The following is an 18,650-nucleotide window of genomic DNA, read 5'->3' on the forward strand; positions in this document are numbered from 1 at the left end:
GACTGATTTGCCATTAGACATGAACAGGCACTACTAGCAAGCCATGACAGCAAGCCAAGAACAAACCTTGGTTTAACATCATGGTTAGGAGAGAAAAATTCCTGAGTGCTGACTCACACTTTAACATCAAGCCAGCCTCTGGTTTGCTTGCTCCCTGGTGCACTGAAGAAAAGACCAGGGAAGCAGCAGCACTGAGACTATTGAGCAGCATGCACCACCAGCACATTACTCGTTCACTTTAACTCACAGTTTAAGAACTGCATTGCATTGGCTTGGCAGGTCTGCACTAAGAGGATGCTAGGTCTAATTTAAGCTGTGGTTTAAAGCAGGTGAAAGGAAAATGTGGTCCTTCATATGTTGCTGGACTCTAACTCCCAATATCTTGCTGGAGGATGGGAGTCCAACAACTTCCAGAAGCCCACTGGTTAGCAACCGCTGATTTAAAACAACACGAGTACTGGCATTCCTACTGCTCATTTATTATTGCTTTTTATAATGACTAGGTTCATAGCAGGGTGCCTACAGACTTACAAAAAAATCACCGACTCACTTATCAAATGCGAGTTAGATGAACATTAATCTAATGCCTTTTTCACAACTCTGTCCTCCTGTCATGAAGTATCATGCACACGAGGATGTCTGCAAAACCTGCACTGCATTGGCCTGACATCTTCAGATGCACCCTTGCTGAGCAGTAACAGGATGCACAAGTTCCTTGTGTTTGTTGTTCCTCTGCAACGTCACACCTGCTAATTTGAGGCAGCCCCACCCTTACCAGATGGAACAAAAACAAAATGAATCTCTCAAACCTATAAATGGCTAACAAGCCAACATGTTAACTCTGAGAGCTAGTGTGGTGTAGTGGGTTGGAGTATCAAATTAGGATCTGGGAGATCAGGGTTCAAATACCCACTTGGCCACAAAGTTCACTGGGCGACTTTGGGGACCAGTCACTGCCTCAGCCTACCTCACTTCACAGGGTTGGTTTTGATGATTAAATGGGTGCCAGAACCATGGACACCACCTTGAGCTCCTTGGAGAAAAGGTGGGATATACATTCAATAAAACAAAACTAAAAAATGAGGGTACGTTGACGCTTGCTTTGGGGGCTTCATTGTCTTTGTTTTGGCTATATCACCTACCTGCACACAGGTGTTGCTGGTCTACAGGGGCATTTTCATTGCAAGTGTTGACAGACATGGGCTAGAATAATAATATTCATTTACAGCAGTGATGGCCAAACAGGACCAGTGGTCAGGGATGATGAAAATTGTAGTCCCAAAACAACTGGAGGGCCAAGTTTGGCCGTCACTGATTTACAGGGTCAAAATCAAATGTTGGAAGTACTTTGCAGACATTTTCATGTATTCCTTAAAATACTGGACTATTCTATATCCCACCTTATATCTGTATCTGCTCACAGCAGGGTTGACTAAATTCTGCAAGGCTTGGAGGCAATCACTATTTCTTAAAATGAAAGACCAGGAAACAGAAGTTAACCTTGACACACATCATCACCAATCCCAGGAAGAGCAGTGTAAGGGGTTTCACAGTTATGGAGCACATGCACTTACACACTGTGATAACGTAACACAGCCCAAAGAGATGCAGCAACAAACTGTTATGCCTGGTCTTTACATGCAGCAAAAATGAAGTGGCAGAATGGACTATTCTCATTTCAAACTGTGGCCGGATCAGTTTCTGAATGCTTCACTGTATTAAAAATGCTCTGCAATCAAAACTAATACCACAGGGTATCCCTGGTAACTTTTACCTGGAAGACCTGGAAGACCCTTAGCACACAGGAGAGCAATGAGAAGTGGCATTCCCTCCCACCTAATTCTCCTGCATGTGTAGACCATGACTCCAGTTCAACTCCTGAAAACAATTTTAGTTTCTGTTACAAGCAAAAGTGTGGGCAGGCTGTTCAACCACACCTTCATTTAAATGCTGTTTAGTCATCAGATGCTGTAGTCATCAGAGGCACTGTGCAGGCTAGGAGTCACCTTCCCTTGTAAACAGGTGTGTGGGTGTGGGTGTAAAAATACACTAATTTGTGGAAGGCACAGAACTTTGTTTCTCTTTTTTTTAAAATCTTGCAGAGATAGGGTTGAAAGTGTGGGTACAAGCTTCAGGCTCTGCATAGCTTTCTGCTCCTCCTCATGACTGCCAGCAGAGCCATTACTAGACGATGTTTTTAATCAATGAAATCAATCGTGGAAATAGAAATTCAGCATTTGTCACATAATTTGTCATCCTATTTGCAGATGTTATGCAGTTAAAACTTCAGAACACACGGTCTTTATTCCAACCATTTGCAGTTGTTTTTGAGCTACCATGTGACCAAGAATGGGCAAAGCAAGAAGTCAATTTAACAGCAGCAGACATCACAATGCTGGCACATGCTCCAGAGATTAGCATGCATGTCAGTGCAAAGCATCAGATATTGACCCCTGCAGTGATGAGGACAAAAGAGACACCCCTGTTCTAACAGATGGTGCTCTGACAGTCAAGGTAGACTGTGGCCTAAATGAAAGGGACCTGGCATTTACTTGGCTGGCTGAAGCAGGACAATATTTGTCAGCAGATCAGTTAGCAATTAACTGACCAATCGGTTAACTGTTCAAATACTGATGAAAGATCACCCTGCCAGCATTACAGGTTTGCTTAACATACAGTGTTAAGTTCTTGGAATGCCGTAAGTATCTTAACAGGAGTATCAAATAATTTTGTCTACCACCAACTCATGCAGAAACAGAAAAGCAGTGCCCTTTGTGAGCAAGTGTTCTCAGCCTCAGTGAATCCTTATCTTGCTTATCCAGTTAATAGAACTCAAAGACATTCTACTCACTAAATGCTCTCCTTGGAATATGCAAACCAACTCTGCTTCAAACCCCCCAAATACAGAAAAATGTGCACCAGCAATTGCAATAGGTGTACATTTGTGGCAAATAAACCCTTCCTCAAGTGAGCATTACAATTATTTATTCTTCTCCATTCACAAACTTTTGTTAGCAATATAGAAACCATATTCTGCAGACTGGGACTGGGACTGGGCATGGGTATTAGCCATACTTTGAAAACTGCAACAGTTCCTACCCAGTTTTCAGGCCCAACTGAGAAGAGCTGGTTTGGTATTCAAGTTAGAACAGGCAAAGGCAAACTTGGCCCTCCAGATGTTTTGGGACTACAACTCCCATCATCCCTGACCACTGGTCCTGTTAGCTAGGAGGACAAATGGAGGGCTGAGTTTGCCTATGCCTGAGTTAGAATAAAACAATTAAGTTTGTAAACAGTCCTACCACTATAACTGAAGTGTGGGTTGAAAATATTTAAGGGGGAAATGTATTAGATATTGTACAAGCAAAACACTCATGTTCCAGTCCACAACCTCACAATATAAAAAATCTGGGGCAAATGACAGGCAGATAGGGAAGAAAAACAGGGAGTCAGGAATGTACTCAGACTTTTCTGTATAGGTTTTTGATAGGTCTGTTTTTCTTTTTATAAAGAATGTATGCCCAACCAATCAGGGGCACTAAGGATGGTCTACAATAAAACAAAAATTTCATTCTTGCATCAACAATCATTAAAGCAGCAGCAGCAGGAACAAAATGCTCAGTCTAGATTGAAGACTTGGCAGAGACAGCCCTCTGAGCAGTAAAAATAAACCTGAAAAGAACTTGACTTGCCACCTATTTCTTGTAAGGACCTTCTGTAGCATGAGTAAGGAACCTCCAGAATGTGGGGTAACTGGGTTCCAATTTGGCCTGCAAGGCAGTTTTTCCCAAGCCATTCCCACCTGCCCCACTCCTGATATCCCATGTGGAAGAGCCCACAACCACAGCTTCAAAGTTAACAGAAGCATATCAGACATGTGCTTACAAAGCATGCCAAGTTGAGTAGGAAGGGTTTTTTTTTTCAGAGTACAAATTCCATCCCATGCCCACCCATCTCCCAAAAAACAAATTAACATCATGGCCAGCACACTGCTTAGCTCCAGCATTTGGAGCATCCCACAAAATTACTAAACCCATTTATTCATTCTTGCTTTGTGGCCAGATCTATTTTTTTAATTATTTTTTAAAAACTAATGTCTAGTGCATTCTGATTAAGATGCCTACAGAAAGCTTTAAAACTGGTTAAGACAACATGATCGTGTCCGATCCATAACAGCCAACTGAAAGCAAGGTAAGATTAATATTCTCGAGCTACTCACAGTTCATCTCGTTGCCTCTGTGACAGCACCATTGTGGCTGTGATGTCAAGTTAACGTGATTCAGCTGTCTCCTCCTCGTCAAGCAGCTTGGGATTCTGGGATCCACAATTCAGTCTGCCACAAAGTGGCTTCAACCCAAAGGACAATGTGTCTCCACAAGTAAACTCCACCAAGCAGACAGGATGCATTCAACAAGGAAGATTCATTCCATCTAGAAAATGAAAGAGTTTGTGTTGCAGAAGTTGTTCATAGCAATAATTGCACAAAGTACTGACTACTCATTAGACAAAATTTATTTTTATTTATTTGTTGAAAACATTTATAAACTGCTGAATAGGTTTTTTTAAAACTCTTAAGCAGTGTACAATATTCTATTAAAAGACAATTACAGCCTATAGCTAATAAAACATAAAAGCATCTAACACACAGCTAATAAAACATAGCTAATAAAACATAAAAGCATCTAACACAGAAAAAACAATAAGTTCAAACACATTAAACGGGCTGATCCTATACCTGGGCAAAAAAGTAAGTCTTGTTGGTAGAAGCTGAGAAAAGTAAGGGTTGCATATAATTTTCTCATCCATCATAACAAAGAGAGAAAAGCAACAACTATACAGAGTGCAGAAAACGTAATAAATACTTTTGTAATTCTACTAGGGTTGACCTATAGAATGAGGACAACCTTTAGCTTCATCCTGCCATATGAAAATCACTATTTTGTTTTATTTTTACTACTCCACCTTGCTCCTCATGCTCTTTCTTTCTCTCAGTATGTGGTGGACACATGCCAAGCTTTATATTGGCTTTGTACTGGTTTAATAATTAAGGGAATCATCACTTGATGAGGTGTAAATTAGTTTGCTAGAGACCCTTAGCTACCTTCCCACAGAACTCCAGTTGTAGGCAGGGGTCTCCAAGAAGTAGAAACAACTGTAAAAACAGTCAGTCTTACAGTATAAAAATGTTCTCTCCTCCTCTTAAAACAGTTTTAAAACTGAAAATGGTATTGACACCACTAATACAATCCAATACAAATTAGGGAGCAAGTTTCAAGTCATGACTCATCAGCCAAAACCCAGTGAACTACAGACAATAGTCCAATAACATTATTACTACATTCAACATGCAAAAGATTAACAGGCAGGTTACAGAGTACCATAGTGACCCAAGAACTCAAGTAATTAAATAAATTAATGAGTTAACAGCTATCATTGAACACTTCACTTCTTTATGGGGTACAGACAGGACAGCTCAGTCGGTAGAGCATAAGACTCAATCTCAAGGCCATGGATTCAACCCTCTGTGGGTAAAAAGATTCCTGCATTTCAGGGGGTTGGACTAGATTACCCTTGTGGTTCTTTTCAACTCTACGATTCTATGAAAAAGCATTCACTTTTACGTTATTTTTGTATGTTGTCACTGTCTCTCTTGTGAAATCTGAAGCCTTGATGACACCAGAATGGCAGGGTTACTTTGCCAAACTGCCACACACTCAATCCATAGAACCTCTCCTAGGCCAGTCCTACAAAAACAACTATCAGTGAAACCTTTAAAGGGAGATTTGTGATTATCCATTATTTTCAGTTGATAAAGTGCAGCAAAGATTAAGTGCAGCAAAAAACAACAACACCAGACTGAAGTGGTACAACTCAGACACAGGTTTACTACACACCTCAATGAAACTAGTCCATACCAACTTTCCTTGGTGGTATAAAGGTGGCACTTTGGGGAGAAGAGTTTCATGTTTAGGGGTACTCTCATTTTCCTACTCATGTTGAAATGCTGCCCCTCAATGAGGCCAAATTTAAATTCACAAAATGTTTAGGAGTATGCATACCCCCGCGTACTCCCAGAAAAAAGCACTGGTTTAATGCATAGCAATATCCAAGCAACAGCACAACAAAATTATTTTTTAAAAAAGAAAACACAACTTTAAGTATCTACACCAAGTGTTAACTTTGCCATGAGCTCACTAGATGGCCTTACTTACCCCATATGCATTAGGATAATACCAACCCACCTAAAGCTCTGCCTAAATGCTATTTTTAAAATGATCAACGAGGAAGAAAAGAGCTGCTCAATATCAGCTTGAGATACTTTGTGTGTCCTTTTTTTAAGTACGGTATACTGTATAGTCAACTTGTGAAGCAAGCCCACAACTTACGCGGGGCTTACATTCCACGATCTCGCCTAAAGCCAAAATCGCATATAGTCAAAACACATTGGATTCAATGGCATGTGGGGTTGCCAAAGTCTTTTTTCCTCAGGCACCTGCCCCCCCCCCCCACTTTTTAAATTACCAAGAGCATGAAGCTGAATGCACACAAGTTAAATGCCAGTAAGTTGCAAGCTTACTGTATCTACATAGTTTTTCATAAAACTTGGGTGTCAAACTACAGTTGGTAAACATGAAACACTTGAGACTTTTCCTGGAATTTTGCACACAGAAAGCAATTCAGCTCCTCAAGAATTTTAGCATTCTTTTACAGATGCTAACTTCATTAGAGTTCTTATTAGCACTACTTTGGAGACTCTTTTTTAATTCCCCCAATATGAGAAGTCATGAACATTTAAAGATTCTCAGCAGAGCTTGCATGGGGTCGGATAGAGGGTTGACTCTTTCACCTATGATAACAATTTGCTATCATTTTAGGAGTCAGACAGAATATTTGTTGTTGGGTTGGCCACACACACACACACACACACACACACACACACACACACAGTGCCTCTTCTCTCAACTGGCATCATTCCACTGCTGCAGTTCTCAGCAAGGACAGATGTGCCATTTCGACAAAGAGCTGCCTCTATGATCTTAGAAGGAATCCAAGTACTGCAGGTGTTGCTGCTGTGTAAACAGCAGTGTCATCATCCTGCATAGTGCCAGAAGCACTGCCTGGTTCTTATGTATGTACTCTGACAAGAAGTTCTGCATGCCACAAGTCACTAGCAGCGACCAAAGCTAGCAGGCAATCGAAATAAATTAGATCCAGGAAAAGAGGTCAACGTGCATTAAAAACAAACTGCTACCAGATGCCATTTGTAGCCTCCCTGTTTTAAAAGAACTGCCAAAGGGATCTACCATATCCGCTCATTGCTTTCACTACCTGGGCCAGGTAAGGTGGTCCCTCCCCAGGATTTTGGAACCAACTGCCTATAAGAACAGCAACTATCTGCTGTGAGGATGATGGTATCAACTGGGCCCCTGAGAACCTACCCGCAGCAGTGGGAGGAATAAGTCACTGGCCTATGCAGCTAGGTTGAACATGCCACACCCTGTAAGGCAGCCTTTCCCAACACAGTGCCCTTCAGATGCTTTAGACTGCAACTCCTATCAGCTGCAGGCAACATCTGTCAGGGAAGGTGGTTGTAAAGTCAACAACTTCTGCCTGCATTACAGTCACTTCCAAGATGGCGTGACTCATTAAGACCTACTTTGTTTTTTACTATAAACAGCTTGTTTCCCTTCAAGCTGGTCATTGTAATGACTTTTTATCAGGAGCCTGATGTCATTTTTCTCTTCCCTCTCCATCACTTTATTATTTTGTGTCACATCTTTTCAGATTCTAAGCTGAAGGTAGAGACTGTGTTGTTTTTATTACTCTTAAGCCATTCTTTCTCAAGAAAGGGGTATAAAGGCTGTGACTAGTAAGTATTTCCCCAAAAGCACAAACGAACAAGTCTGGAAGTCTGCATCATAATTCTGAAACAGAAACAGAAAAGATGTCTACAATAATTTATGCACTTTAAACTAGTCTACGCTTGGGAAGAATTAATGCATAACTCCTACTGAATTCCATCTGATCATCCTAAATTTCTCATTTTCCTACATAAGGAGGAAGACTAGAAGAATGCTTACCATATAAGCTGGAGGTTGGAATTCTAATGGCAGCAAATCAATATTTTGTTGGGATACTAACAGTCTCAAACCGAATCCAATATTACTTGACTCCAAAGGAATTTGCATTGTCTTGAACAACAGCCACTCTTGCTGAATAATAAACTGCATTTGAAATTAAGGAGGCTTTCAAAATGAAGAGTCAGCTGTTTTTAAAAGATGCAAATCAATTTTATGAGCTTAAGCAGCTTTTTTGATCCTACCTGATATTCTGCACTCCATGCCAAGCAGAGTAAGAGCACCATCCAGTGAAATTCTTTAATCTTTTTGCAAGGTGCTTCTTAACCTTGAAGCAAGCCTATTTCAACCTTCATTCTAAACATATAGCTGGAGGGGTTATTGTAAGTCACCGAATCCAACCCATGCTAGATTTGGTCTGGCCAGGGAAGAGCCCCCAAAATCAGCTGTTTTAACTCTTTTCTCTCTGTCAGAGGCCCAAGCAAAGAACCTTCCACTCAAATACCGGTACGTGCCACAACCTTCCATATTTCATTATCACCATGGTTAAGATAGAGGATCAATCAAAATCAAGTTGTAATCACCCTACAACAGTATACCTAAATGTAGAGACTGCTGGTCAGAAACACCCTGAAGACCCACTGACAGTTAGTGTAGTAGACAGTAATGAACTGGAAGGACTAAAGGTCTGAAATAGTGTAAGGCAGCTTCCTATGTTCCCAAGAGAACAATTTATCAAATAAAGAGAGGCAGAGGAAAGAAATGTTGGACAATACAGCAGCATGCCATGTGTGATAGGGCTGCCATATTCCGAGGATCAAAAACCCAGACACACACACCCCACCATCAGGACACTCCACCACCACCATCCCGCATCTCCCTCGCTCACCCCCTCCCTGCCTCTGACCCCTTCCTCTCCAGCCTGCTCCTTCTTCCTTCCCCTCTATTACCTTTGCTGTCTTTGGCCTCCTGCTCATGATGGGAAGCTGAGCAGCCCCGGGAAAGCTGCACAAGGCCTGGCAGCCACCAGGACCAGCATGGGGCCTAGTGCGGCCCTGGGAAGGCCACTCCAGGCCACCCCACTTCCTGTTCCGGGACACAGCGGCTTCTGAGCATGTACATGCCTCCACACACACAAAATGTAATAAATAAATAAATAACCCAAACCTGGACATTTAATCCAAAATGCAAAAATCAGCCCGGAAAGGGGTGCTGCCAAAATACAGACGTGTCAGGGAAATCCCGGACATATGGCAACCCTAATGCATGACAACTAGAGTGTATTGTATTTTACTACTTCCCTGGTCACCACTGGTTCCATACAGCAAAGTGCATGGAATTCACTCCAGGCAAGTAAGCAGAGTGGGGAAGTAGGGAGAGATAAGTTTTTTCCTGTGTCATCACACTGCGCTTCCAAACTACAAACTTTACCTGTTTAAAAATACTTGTTGTTTATTGGCTTTTCTTCACCTGAATTTGATTGCTGTTTAAATTCCTCACACAGAGCTTACTGTGGAAGATGTGCAACCTACGTACATGGAATCAAATCGCATTGAACCAAAGATGGTTCTAACATGAACGTTCCCCTTTAAAGCAAATGCACTTCCTAATAATTATAGAAACACACAGTTGTGTCTAAATAGAATTACCACGGTGCATTAGCTGCTATTTATATGCTAATACCAAGAGAGACTAAGGACCCTGACCTTTTGATCTGGTTAAAGTGCATTTACTCCACATGAATGGCTATCCACACACAACCAGTGCATCATTCAAGTACTGTAGGTAGATTGCCTTTTAAGTTCAACCAAACTAGGGTTAGATAAAACTCTTATAGACAGTGCAGCTTCCCCAGTTGCCTCTTCCATAGACACAGTAACCACATTCAGACACAAAGCTAAACCAGGGGCTTAATACAACAGGAACAAAACTTGGCCTCCTCCCAGGTACACATGCTCTCCTTCAATTTTCATGAGCAGCATTGCAGGAGTTCAGAAATTTTTGCTTCTGCTTTTAGTTAAGTGTAGTTTATAATTTCATCCAAACCAGGAACTGTGGTTAACATTAACTAGGTTTACTTTCAGAAGGCCAGCTTCATACCCAGTGATTTGAAATTGGCTTGTTTTGAGACTAAACATAGCTAACTGCAGTTGGTTGGTTTGGATAAAAAGTGCTGCACAGAAGGAGCCCAATATACCTGATCATAATAGTGCTAAACCATGGTAGCTCTAAACAAGATAAGAATGCTGCAGACTGCCTGTGTGACTTAATTTTTGAAAAATTTTGTGCAGGACTAGATTCATGGTTGTCAGCATTATAACCACTACATACTAAAACAAATACTCACACTCTTACAAAGTTATTGTGTGGGAAAGTTAGAAATCTTTTAAGCATTCATCACCAAAAATTCAGACACCAAAGCTGCTTCCATGCAAGAATGCAATGCTTCTCAGTACCAATACTTTGAGATGTGTTTTAAAGAAGAGTGCAAGTGCTACTTGGTCGTCGTCGTCCGAAAAAGTGCTTTACATCATTAGTTAAGCTTTCTGAGACGTGGAGAAGTCTAACTTAATTTACACCAATTTCAATTGAGCTGCTATGCTATTGGCAGTCAAAACTTTCTAGAAGATGTCCATCAACAACCAATAGACTGGCAGAATACAGTTTTATTCACCATTTTGCTCCCCTGCAAAATATTTCATATACAGTACAAAATAATACAAATGACTACTTATTGGAGAATCTCTCAATTTACCAACACCAAAAAATTGCTGCAGGAAAAGGATTGGGATTCTCTACCATCCATTAGCTACAAACCCGTCTTAGATGATGATGATGATGATAAATTAATTTTACTTATACCCCACCCATCTGGCTGGGTTTCCCCAGCCACTCTAGGCAGCTCCCAACAGAATATTAAACAGAATAAAACATCAAACATTAAAAACTTCCCTAAACAATCAAAAAACAAAGCTAAAACTTAATTTGTGACCTAAGCATCACATAGGGACGCAGGTGGCGCTGTGGGTTAAACCACAGACCCTAGGGCAGGCATCCCCAAACTTCGGCCCTCCAGATGTTTTGGACTACAATTCCCATCTTCCCCGACTATTGGTCCTGTTAGCTAGGGATCACGGGAGTTGTAGGCCAAAACATCTGGAGGGCCGCAGTTTGGGGATGCCTGGCCTAGGGCTTGCTGATCAGTCCCAGCTCCTGCCAACCTAGCAGTTCGTAAGCATGTCAAAGTACAAGTAGATAAATAGGTACCGCTACAGCGGGAAGGTAAACGGCGTTTCCGTGTGCTGCTCTGGTTCGCCAGAAGCGGCTTTGTCATGCTGGCCACATGACCTGGAAGCTGTACGCCGGCTCCCTCGGCCAATAACGCGAGATGAGTGCCACAACCCCAGAGTCGGTCACGACTGGACCTAATGGTCAGGGGTCCCTTTACCTTTAAGTATCACATACAACAGGAAGCTGAGGAGAATAATTAGATGTTAGATTTTCAACTAGAAAAAAATTCTGTATCAGCTACTTGCCCCTATGGGAGAAGTGGAATATAAATGCAATCAAACAAAAAAAAAATTCAAAATGTCAATAAGCATTCATACCCAAGCTTGTTTTAGGTTTTTATTCTATGCTGTCCCAAAGGCTTGGAGTAGTTACAACACAAGCTAAAATATAAAATACGCGAACAGCAAAATCAAATCAAATTTCTAAAAACCTACTCAATGTAACCTGAGCTTGGCCAGTAAGTGCCCACCTTACAATTTTTCCTGGAAAATATTTGATGAAATGTTGTATTCTTGTTGGAATAGCTAGGATGTTATTACCAATAGCGTCCTCTGCTATGTTAGCAAGAGATGGCACACACATATGCTTTGTGACATAATTTTAGTAACATTATTTGTTTGCTACTTAATTGTAAATAAAGCCTCTAAGCGGTTTATAAAAATATATATACATTGGGATACCTAATAAACATCAATGTTAAAACAAGTTTCTTGAATAAATAAATAAAATCAAGCATTAAAAATATAGAGGCTAAAATTACATAAGAAAATGCACACTGACGTATCTGGATAGGCTTGGCTAAACAAAAAACAGTTGGCAAAATTGTATCCTTTTTTGCAGATGGGGTGAAGGGCCCAAAAGCAAATCGGGGACCAAAACTGTTTTTCCATGTTTAAAAGTACTTAACCAATAGTTGTTAAAGGCTCAACAACCCTGCTCAAACCAACTCTAAAATCATATAAAGAACTTTCATGGTTCATGAGGTGTGTAAAGCAGTTTATGTTACCAGTGACATCTCTCATCAGCTGAACTCTCGCCAGCAGAAATACATACATTCTGTTGCAAGAGCAGATGCAGTATTTTAAGTGGTAGGCTAGGGTAGGGGGTCAAAAGATCAAGATTTGAGGCAACCAAGATTCAGGTGCCCATGCTAGGATAAATTCAAGAGTAAACTGTTTAAAAGAAAGCAGTGTATTTTAACAGCATTTAGCAAACATCAGCATGAATCAAGCTGCCTTTTGTGTTTTTTGAGCAAAACCAATTTGAGCCTTGAATATACACAAACAGATCCATTTAAGTGTCAATTCCAGCAACAAAATCAAAGACACACACCCCATTTCCCCATGTGAGTGCACATTATTGCTCCCATCTACTTAACAGCGCTCATGCACACACACTGTATTTCCATATTTTAAAAAACCCCAACACAAAGAACACTAACACTAGATGACACTTAGGTGGGCAGAGTGCTGTTGCGCTCAGGTCCTGCTTACAGGCTTCCCATAGGAAATTGGTTGGCCACTGAGCCAACAGGCTCTTGTTACGTTTTTTTAATAAGCTTGTTTGTCTTAAAGGTAAAGGGACCCCCCTGACTGTTAAGTCCAGTCACAGACAACTCTGGGGTTGCGGTGCTCATCTCGCTTTACTGGCCGAGAGCCGGCGTTTGTCTGCAGACAGCTTCCGGGTCATGTGGCCAGCATGACTAAGCTGCTTCTGATGAACCAGAGCAGCGCACGGAAACACCATATCTACTTGCACTTTGACATGCTTTTGAACTGCTAGGTTGGCAGGAGCAGGGACCGAGCAATGGGAGCTCACCCCGTTGTGGGGATTCAAACCGCCGACCTTCTGATCAGCAAACCCAAGAGGCTCTGTGGTTTACAGCGCAACCCGCGTCTTACATAGGTCCAACTCATAATACTGGGCTGTGCATATGTGTGTCATAAAAATTCTCCAATAAAAAGACTGATTTGTATTGCCTTTGGTTTTACTTGCTCTCCACTCAACCCCTACAGCACCAGCCATGGAGAGCCACTAGGAAATTCACCTTTTTCCTCCCCAATTAATATTTATTGTGGCGAGTGCTTTTCTGAGGTCTCTAAAACGGAAACATTTTTTAAATCCAACCATGTATTTCTTAGTGCTCTTTTAAGCTACATGTCTCTTAAACCTGTCCAGCTTAATTATATATACCAGAACAATTCTATGTTAAGGAGTTCAGAAAGAAAAGTGTTCATCCAGCCTTTGTGCTGCCATTACTTAATCTTGTACATCTCTTTTAGAAAAAGAAAAGGGAAAAAACAGTCACAAGAACACATCCACCTACTTCTGGCTATCTTCATTTCAGTTATAGCTGTTTCATCTTTCACTTTTGATATTAATACTGGTAACTTAATCTTTCATACAGATAAAAGTACAGCACAGAGTGCCAACAATGCGGTCAAAGGTTTGATTGCTGACCAGTACTATAAGACAAAACAACAGGAAAGTTGAAAACAAATGTCCAAGTGCAGCAGGAACATTTTATCTGCCTTGCCTGCTCATAACACATAAATTTTTTTGTATAAAATTCACTTTAGAGAGGACTATAGGGATTAATATTTACCTTCGGAAATGAGATGGCCTTTCCGGCCAATTTATTAAGGTTTCTACCCAATATTCGAATCCTCGCGACAGGGTGAGCTCCCTTTGTTCGGTCCCAGCTCCTGCCAACCTAGCAGTTCGAAAGCACGTCAAAGTGCAAGTAGATAAATAGGTACCGCTACAGCGGGAAGGTAAACGGCGTTTCCGTGCGCTGCTCTGGTTCACCAGAAGCGGCTTTGTCATGCTGGCCACATGACCTGGAAGCTATACGCCGGCTCCCTTGGCCAATAACGCGAGATGAGCGCCACAACCCCAGAGTCGGTCACAACTGGACCTAATGGTCAGGGGTCTCTTTGCCTTTACCTAATATTAGATGTTCAGGTACTTGGGATTCCTCTTTCTTATTCTGTTGAGTAGGGTCCCAAACTTTCGTCTTAAAGTCCTGCCCTGAAAGCACCACTGTCTAAGAGCAGTGGTTTACAAACTTCTTTTCTCCACAAACCACTTGCTAATTGCTTACGGTCTTGATGGACTATTTAAATTATTTCTTTGGCCATTTTAGCAATTGTAATGAGCTGTGCTCTGCATGATTTTTTAATTGTGTTTTTTATTCATTTATACAGTATTAGATATTGTATTTTATTGCATTCCATAGAATTCAAATTCTAGTACAGTAAAACACAATATAAGAAATTTAAAAAGCAATTCAGTACAATTAAATATCCATATGAATACTTAATGGGATGGATTTCCTGTCTCCCTGCTTCAACTGGGAGACTATATACACTGTGGACTCTATATACAAAAACATCTAGGCACAGGAATAACTTTTTTCCTTGTGCCATCAAATTGTTAAATCTGTAGTTGTGGGTGGAAGGGAGGCCAGTTGGTGGTATGGGGTCTTTTCGCTGTGCTGTTGTATTGTGAGGGGAATAGTGGTTGTATGAGGTACTTTTTTCTTTTCTTTACATTGCAATATAGTCAAAGCAAAATTCCAAGTATGGTTGATACTTGGCCAATAAATTATTCTATTCTATTCTAACCTGAATGAAGCTTGCAGACCATTGGTGGTCCACAGACCAGTTTGAGAACCTCTTTCTTGGCAGCTAGATAACTCAGTTGGTTAGTGCACGGTGCTGATAATGCCAAGGTTGCAGGTTTTATCCTTTTAAAGGACAACTGCCTACTCTGGCATTGCCAAGGGTTGGACTAGATGATCCCGAGTGTCCCTTCCGACTCAGATCCTATGATTCAAGATCAATCAGAGAAGTTGGCAGGGTTGCTGAAAGGGATATATTGCTGTACTGGTCCCAGAGCGAACATGGGAACCAGACTGAGTCCTTTAAAAAGTAAATCTCTAGCCCACTCTACTAAAGTTTCAAGCACAATGGAAAAGCTATAAGGAGCACCTGGTAGTAATTCTATAGCCTGCTTGAATGTTTTGCTCAAAAAGCAACTTATTGGGATAAAGTCAATGCTGCTCAGTCTGTTTGTAAGGAAGGCCTGATTGGTTACTATAGTGCCAAGATGGCTGAAGTGCTTTTGATCTGGCCGTTTTTCTTCCCATGTGCTTTGTTCTCAATTTCCTTTCAAAGTTCCTAACTAGGATCAGTTCTTTAAAGGCAGCTTCCTGTGTACATTTTTTAATCTTATTTTCTGTCTTCATGGCACCCCCATTATGCAAGAAGATACTACAAGTGCAAGAGGCAGAATATTATGTTTTCAGTAATGTCACCAAAACGCAGACATTTTTCACGAGTAACATACAGAGATTTACTACTAAAAATTAATGTAGTATCCCACTATCACTCAGTGCTATACAAGAAATGAACTTAAAATCCATGTGCAGATTTTGCAGTTTAAGCAATGAGTTAAAGGTTTTCAAAATTTGAATACGGTAACAGAAAATAATCAACCATCTCATGGGATCACTTTCCACACATTATTCTAATCAATTTAAAAATTCAAGTCCACCTACAGAAATTAAGCTAGATAAAAAGAAAAAGGTTTTCAAATTGAAATTCAAATTAGAAAAGGTAGGTGTTAATTTGGTGTGTGTGTTAAATTCTGTGCTGGAAAAAAATGTTTTCAAATCAGAGACTAACATCAGGTATTTGGATCAGTGGTACATTCTGGAAACTTGTTCAGCTCTTGCTTCTTGACTGCCTCAGTTGAACATCATGTAGAAGAAAAAGCACATGAAAAGTTGAGAAGTTAGTTTCCATTTGTCCCAAGTTTTTAGCTTTCTAGAAGGCTATTGTATTTCCATTCCAAAACTGGGGGTCTTTTCAATCTGGACCAAACAAAATATTTCACCAAACAAGAAATGTTAGTTATGCAAACATTCTCAAGATATACAGCAACATACAAATTTACAATGGTTAGTTGTCTGCAACACTGATGATGTTTGTGTGTTATTAAAGAATCCAGTATTACCCAAATGTACCATTAGTCCTCACTGGCCACTGTATTTCCACCTTGGTTTCCACTAAAGGTGGTATTTAAAAACAACAACCCTATGACTGCAATACTGTACATAACAACCTGGGGTTAAGAGCCACGGAACTGAGAAAGGCTACTTCAAAGTATGTGTAGTATCAGACTATGCATCACCTTTATTTCAACCCATTTTTACATGTCTTGGAAGACAAAAGAAGGGTCATACTGTCCCTTGACTCTGCAAAAGCAGTACCACACATTTGTTCTCTCTGAGGTTCTCTTGAGATGGGACTAGATTATCAAGTTGTCAATTGCTCAGGGAGAATTTACAGGATATTTCCTTTGTAAAAAAATTACCCACAAAGACAAGCCACTCTCCCATCATGGATTTGTTATATGCATCACTTTTTTACAAAATAAAATGAATTTTAAATATCTATCCATTTCACTAGCATTTATGAGCTGTAAAGGGATTTTGCTCCTTTAAGCAAGAATTATCTGTAAAAATGTTCACAGAAGTTTACTTTCAAGCTCCTGCACCACCTCCTCCCTTTTGCTTTTCCATTATGATCCCATTAGTGCATTCAGTATCTGTAACCATGGGATACAATTTCATGTAGATAAATGCAAAAGTTGTTTTAGATCCCAATTCTACTAGTAGCTTACCTAAAGCCTTGATCTCTTGTAAGCGATGGTGAAGCTGCCATTTTTTAAACAAGTAATCTTACTTCACACAGAGTTGTCATAAGGTCCTGTTCACAATATAAGGACCGGGGGGGGGGGGTTGATATTTTGGCACAGTAGTTTTGAAGGCATATTAACCCAAAACAATGATGCAGAAAAACATAGTAAAATACGAGTGGTCTCATTATGCAAAAGATGCTTAGAAACTAACATTAAAACTGGGTCCCTCTCATAAGCATGATATAAAAATACAAATACATAACTAAGTATTTTCAGACATGGGGAGGGGAGCAAGATATTCTCATCTTCAAAGTGAAAATGGTACTAAGCACCCTGGCTACCTGCTGTTCTTCAAAGTTTTGATGAGGACACAAATACCAAGCACCGACACAATGATTTGGGCCTGGAGAAAACTGGTGGCTTCACTTAAGGAAAACATTGGACAGCCCCTTTCTGAATTCATGTAAAGGGTGACTGAATGGTTTGATTAAAGTCGTATTTCTTTAAAGAACCTGAGCTCTGCCAGATCAGATCAAAGGTCCATCTAGTTCCTGTTTCCCACAGTGACCAACCAGGTGATTTGCACAGTCTACAAGCAGGACATGATGGCAGCAACTTTTGTCTGCTGTTCCACTGCAACTGGTAGTTAGTGGCATACTGCCTCTCATTTTTAAAAAAATAAACTTATTCTCCATCCCATCTGCATATGTCCTAGTAAAAGGCCTGATCCCACGTCTTGAAAGCTGCAATCCTGAAGTAAACTTAATTGGATGTTAGACACAGTAGGGCTTGCTTCTAAGTTAACATGCCGGGGATTTCACTGTAATGCAGAAAACAATTCCTGAAGTTACTTCTGCTGCATCTAAATATAATATTACACTTAAATAATAGATCATACTTAAAGTTTGGTAGGGTATATGTAAACCTAATCTAGGGAGTTGATTGGTTAATCTGTTTTGCAGATCATACCGTGTTTCTCATATTATAAGACATGTCTTATATTTATTTTTTCCTCAAAAAAACCCACTATGACTTATTTTCAAGGGATGTCTTATTTTTTTCCTCCTCCTCCTGCCGCGGCCGGCATTGCTGCTGCGCCTATCACTATGTCTTATTTTCGGGGTATGGCTTATATTCCTTGAATGCTTAAAATCTTGCTATGGCTTATTTTATGGGTATGTCTTAAAATATGAGAAACAGGGTATATTGAACTGATGACCCTAATAACAGCTAGGCTGTTGGTCTTTCCTGTATGAGCAAAACAAGCACCCAATGCCACACACAAAAGCCCTCTCACACTTTTCTATAAGCGTGTGTGTGTGTGTGGCACAGTCCCTTGAGTGATAATCACCTGATATTTTAATACACTTTCAGAATTACAGTGCAAGTAATTAACAAGGCAGATATCCATTAGATTAAAAGGAAGGTATTTAAAATTCCTCAGTGCAATTTGCATGTGCACTACTGTTCACTGTAAGAAAAATTAAGTCACTCGAAGATGGAAGGCAATTTGTAACATGAAAAGATTCAAACTCTTAGGTTTATTCAGAGAAAACTGATTTTTCAATATCTCAT

At 40.4% G+C, this 18,650-nt stretch overlaps 1 protein-coding gene across 2 annotated transcripts in view; it reads right to left on the reverse strand.

The window, feature by feature from the left end:
* Nucleotides 1–18,650, reverse strand: part of PAFAH1B1 (platelet activating factor acetylhydrolase 1b regulatory subunit 1) — a 55,006-nt gene that overhangs the window by 25,506 nt on the left and 10,850 nt on the right. For both annotated transcript variants that reach the window (XR_015947058.1, XM_035138966.3), the window contains exon 2: nucleotides 4,220–4,430. Coding sequence is in view for 1 of the 2 variants with exons in the window: in XM_035138966.3 (XP_034994857.1) it covers nucleotides 4,220–4,251 (32 nt within the window). In the remaining variant the exon portion in view is untranslated. The remainder of the gene's footprint in view (nucleotides 1–4,219; nucleotides 4,431–18,650) is intronic.

Source organism: Zootoca vivipara, chromosome 14, assembly GCF_965207765.1.
Source record: "Zootoca vivipara chromosome 14, rZooViv2.hap1.1, whole genome shotgun sequence".
NCBI classification, from domain to species: Eukaryota; Metazoa; Chordata; class Lepidosauria; order Squamata; family Lacertidae; genus Zootoca; species Zootoca vivipara.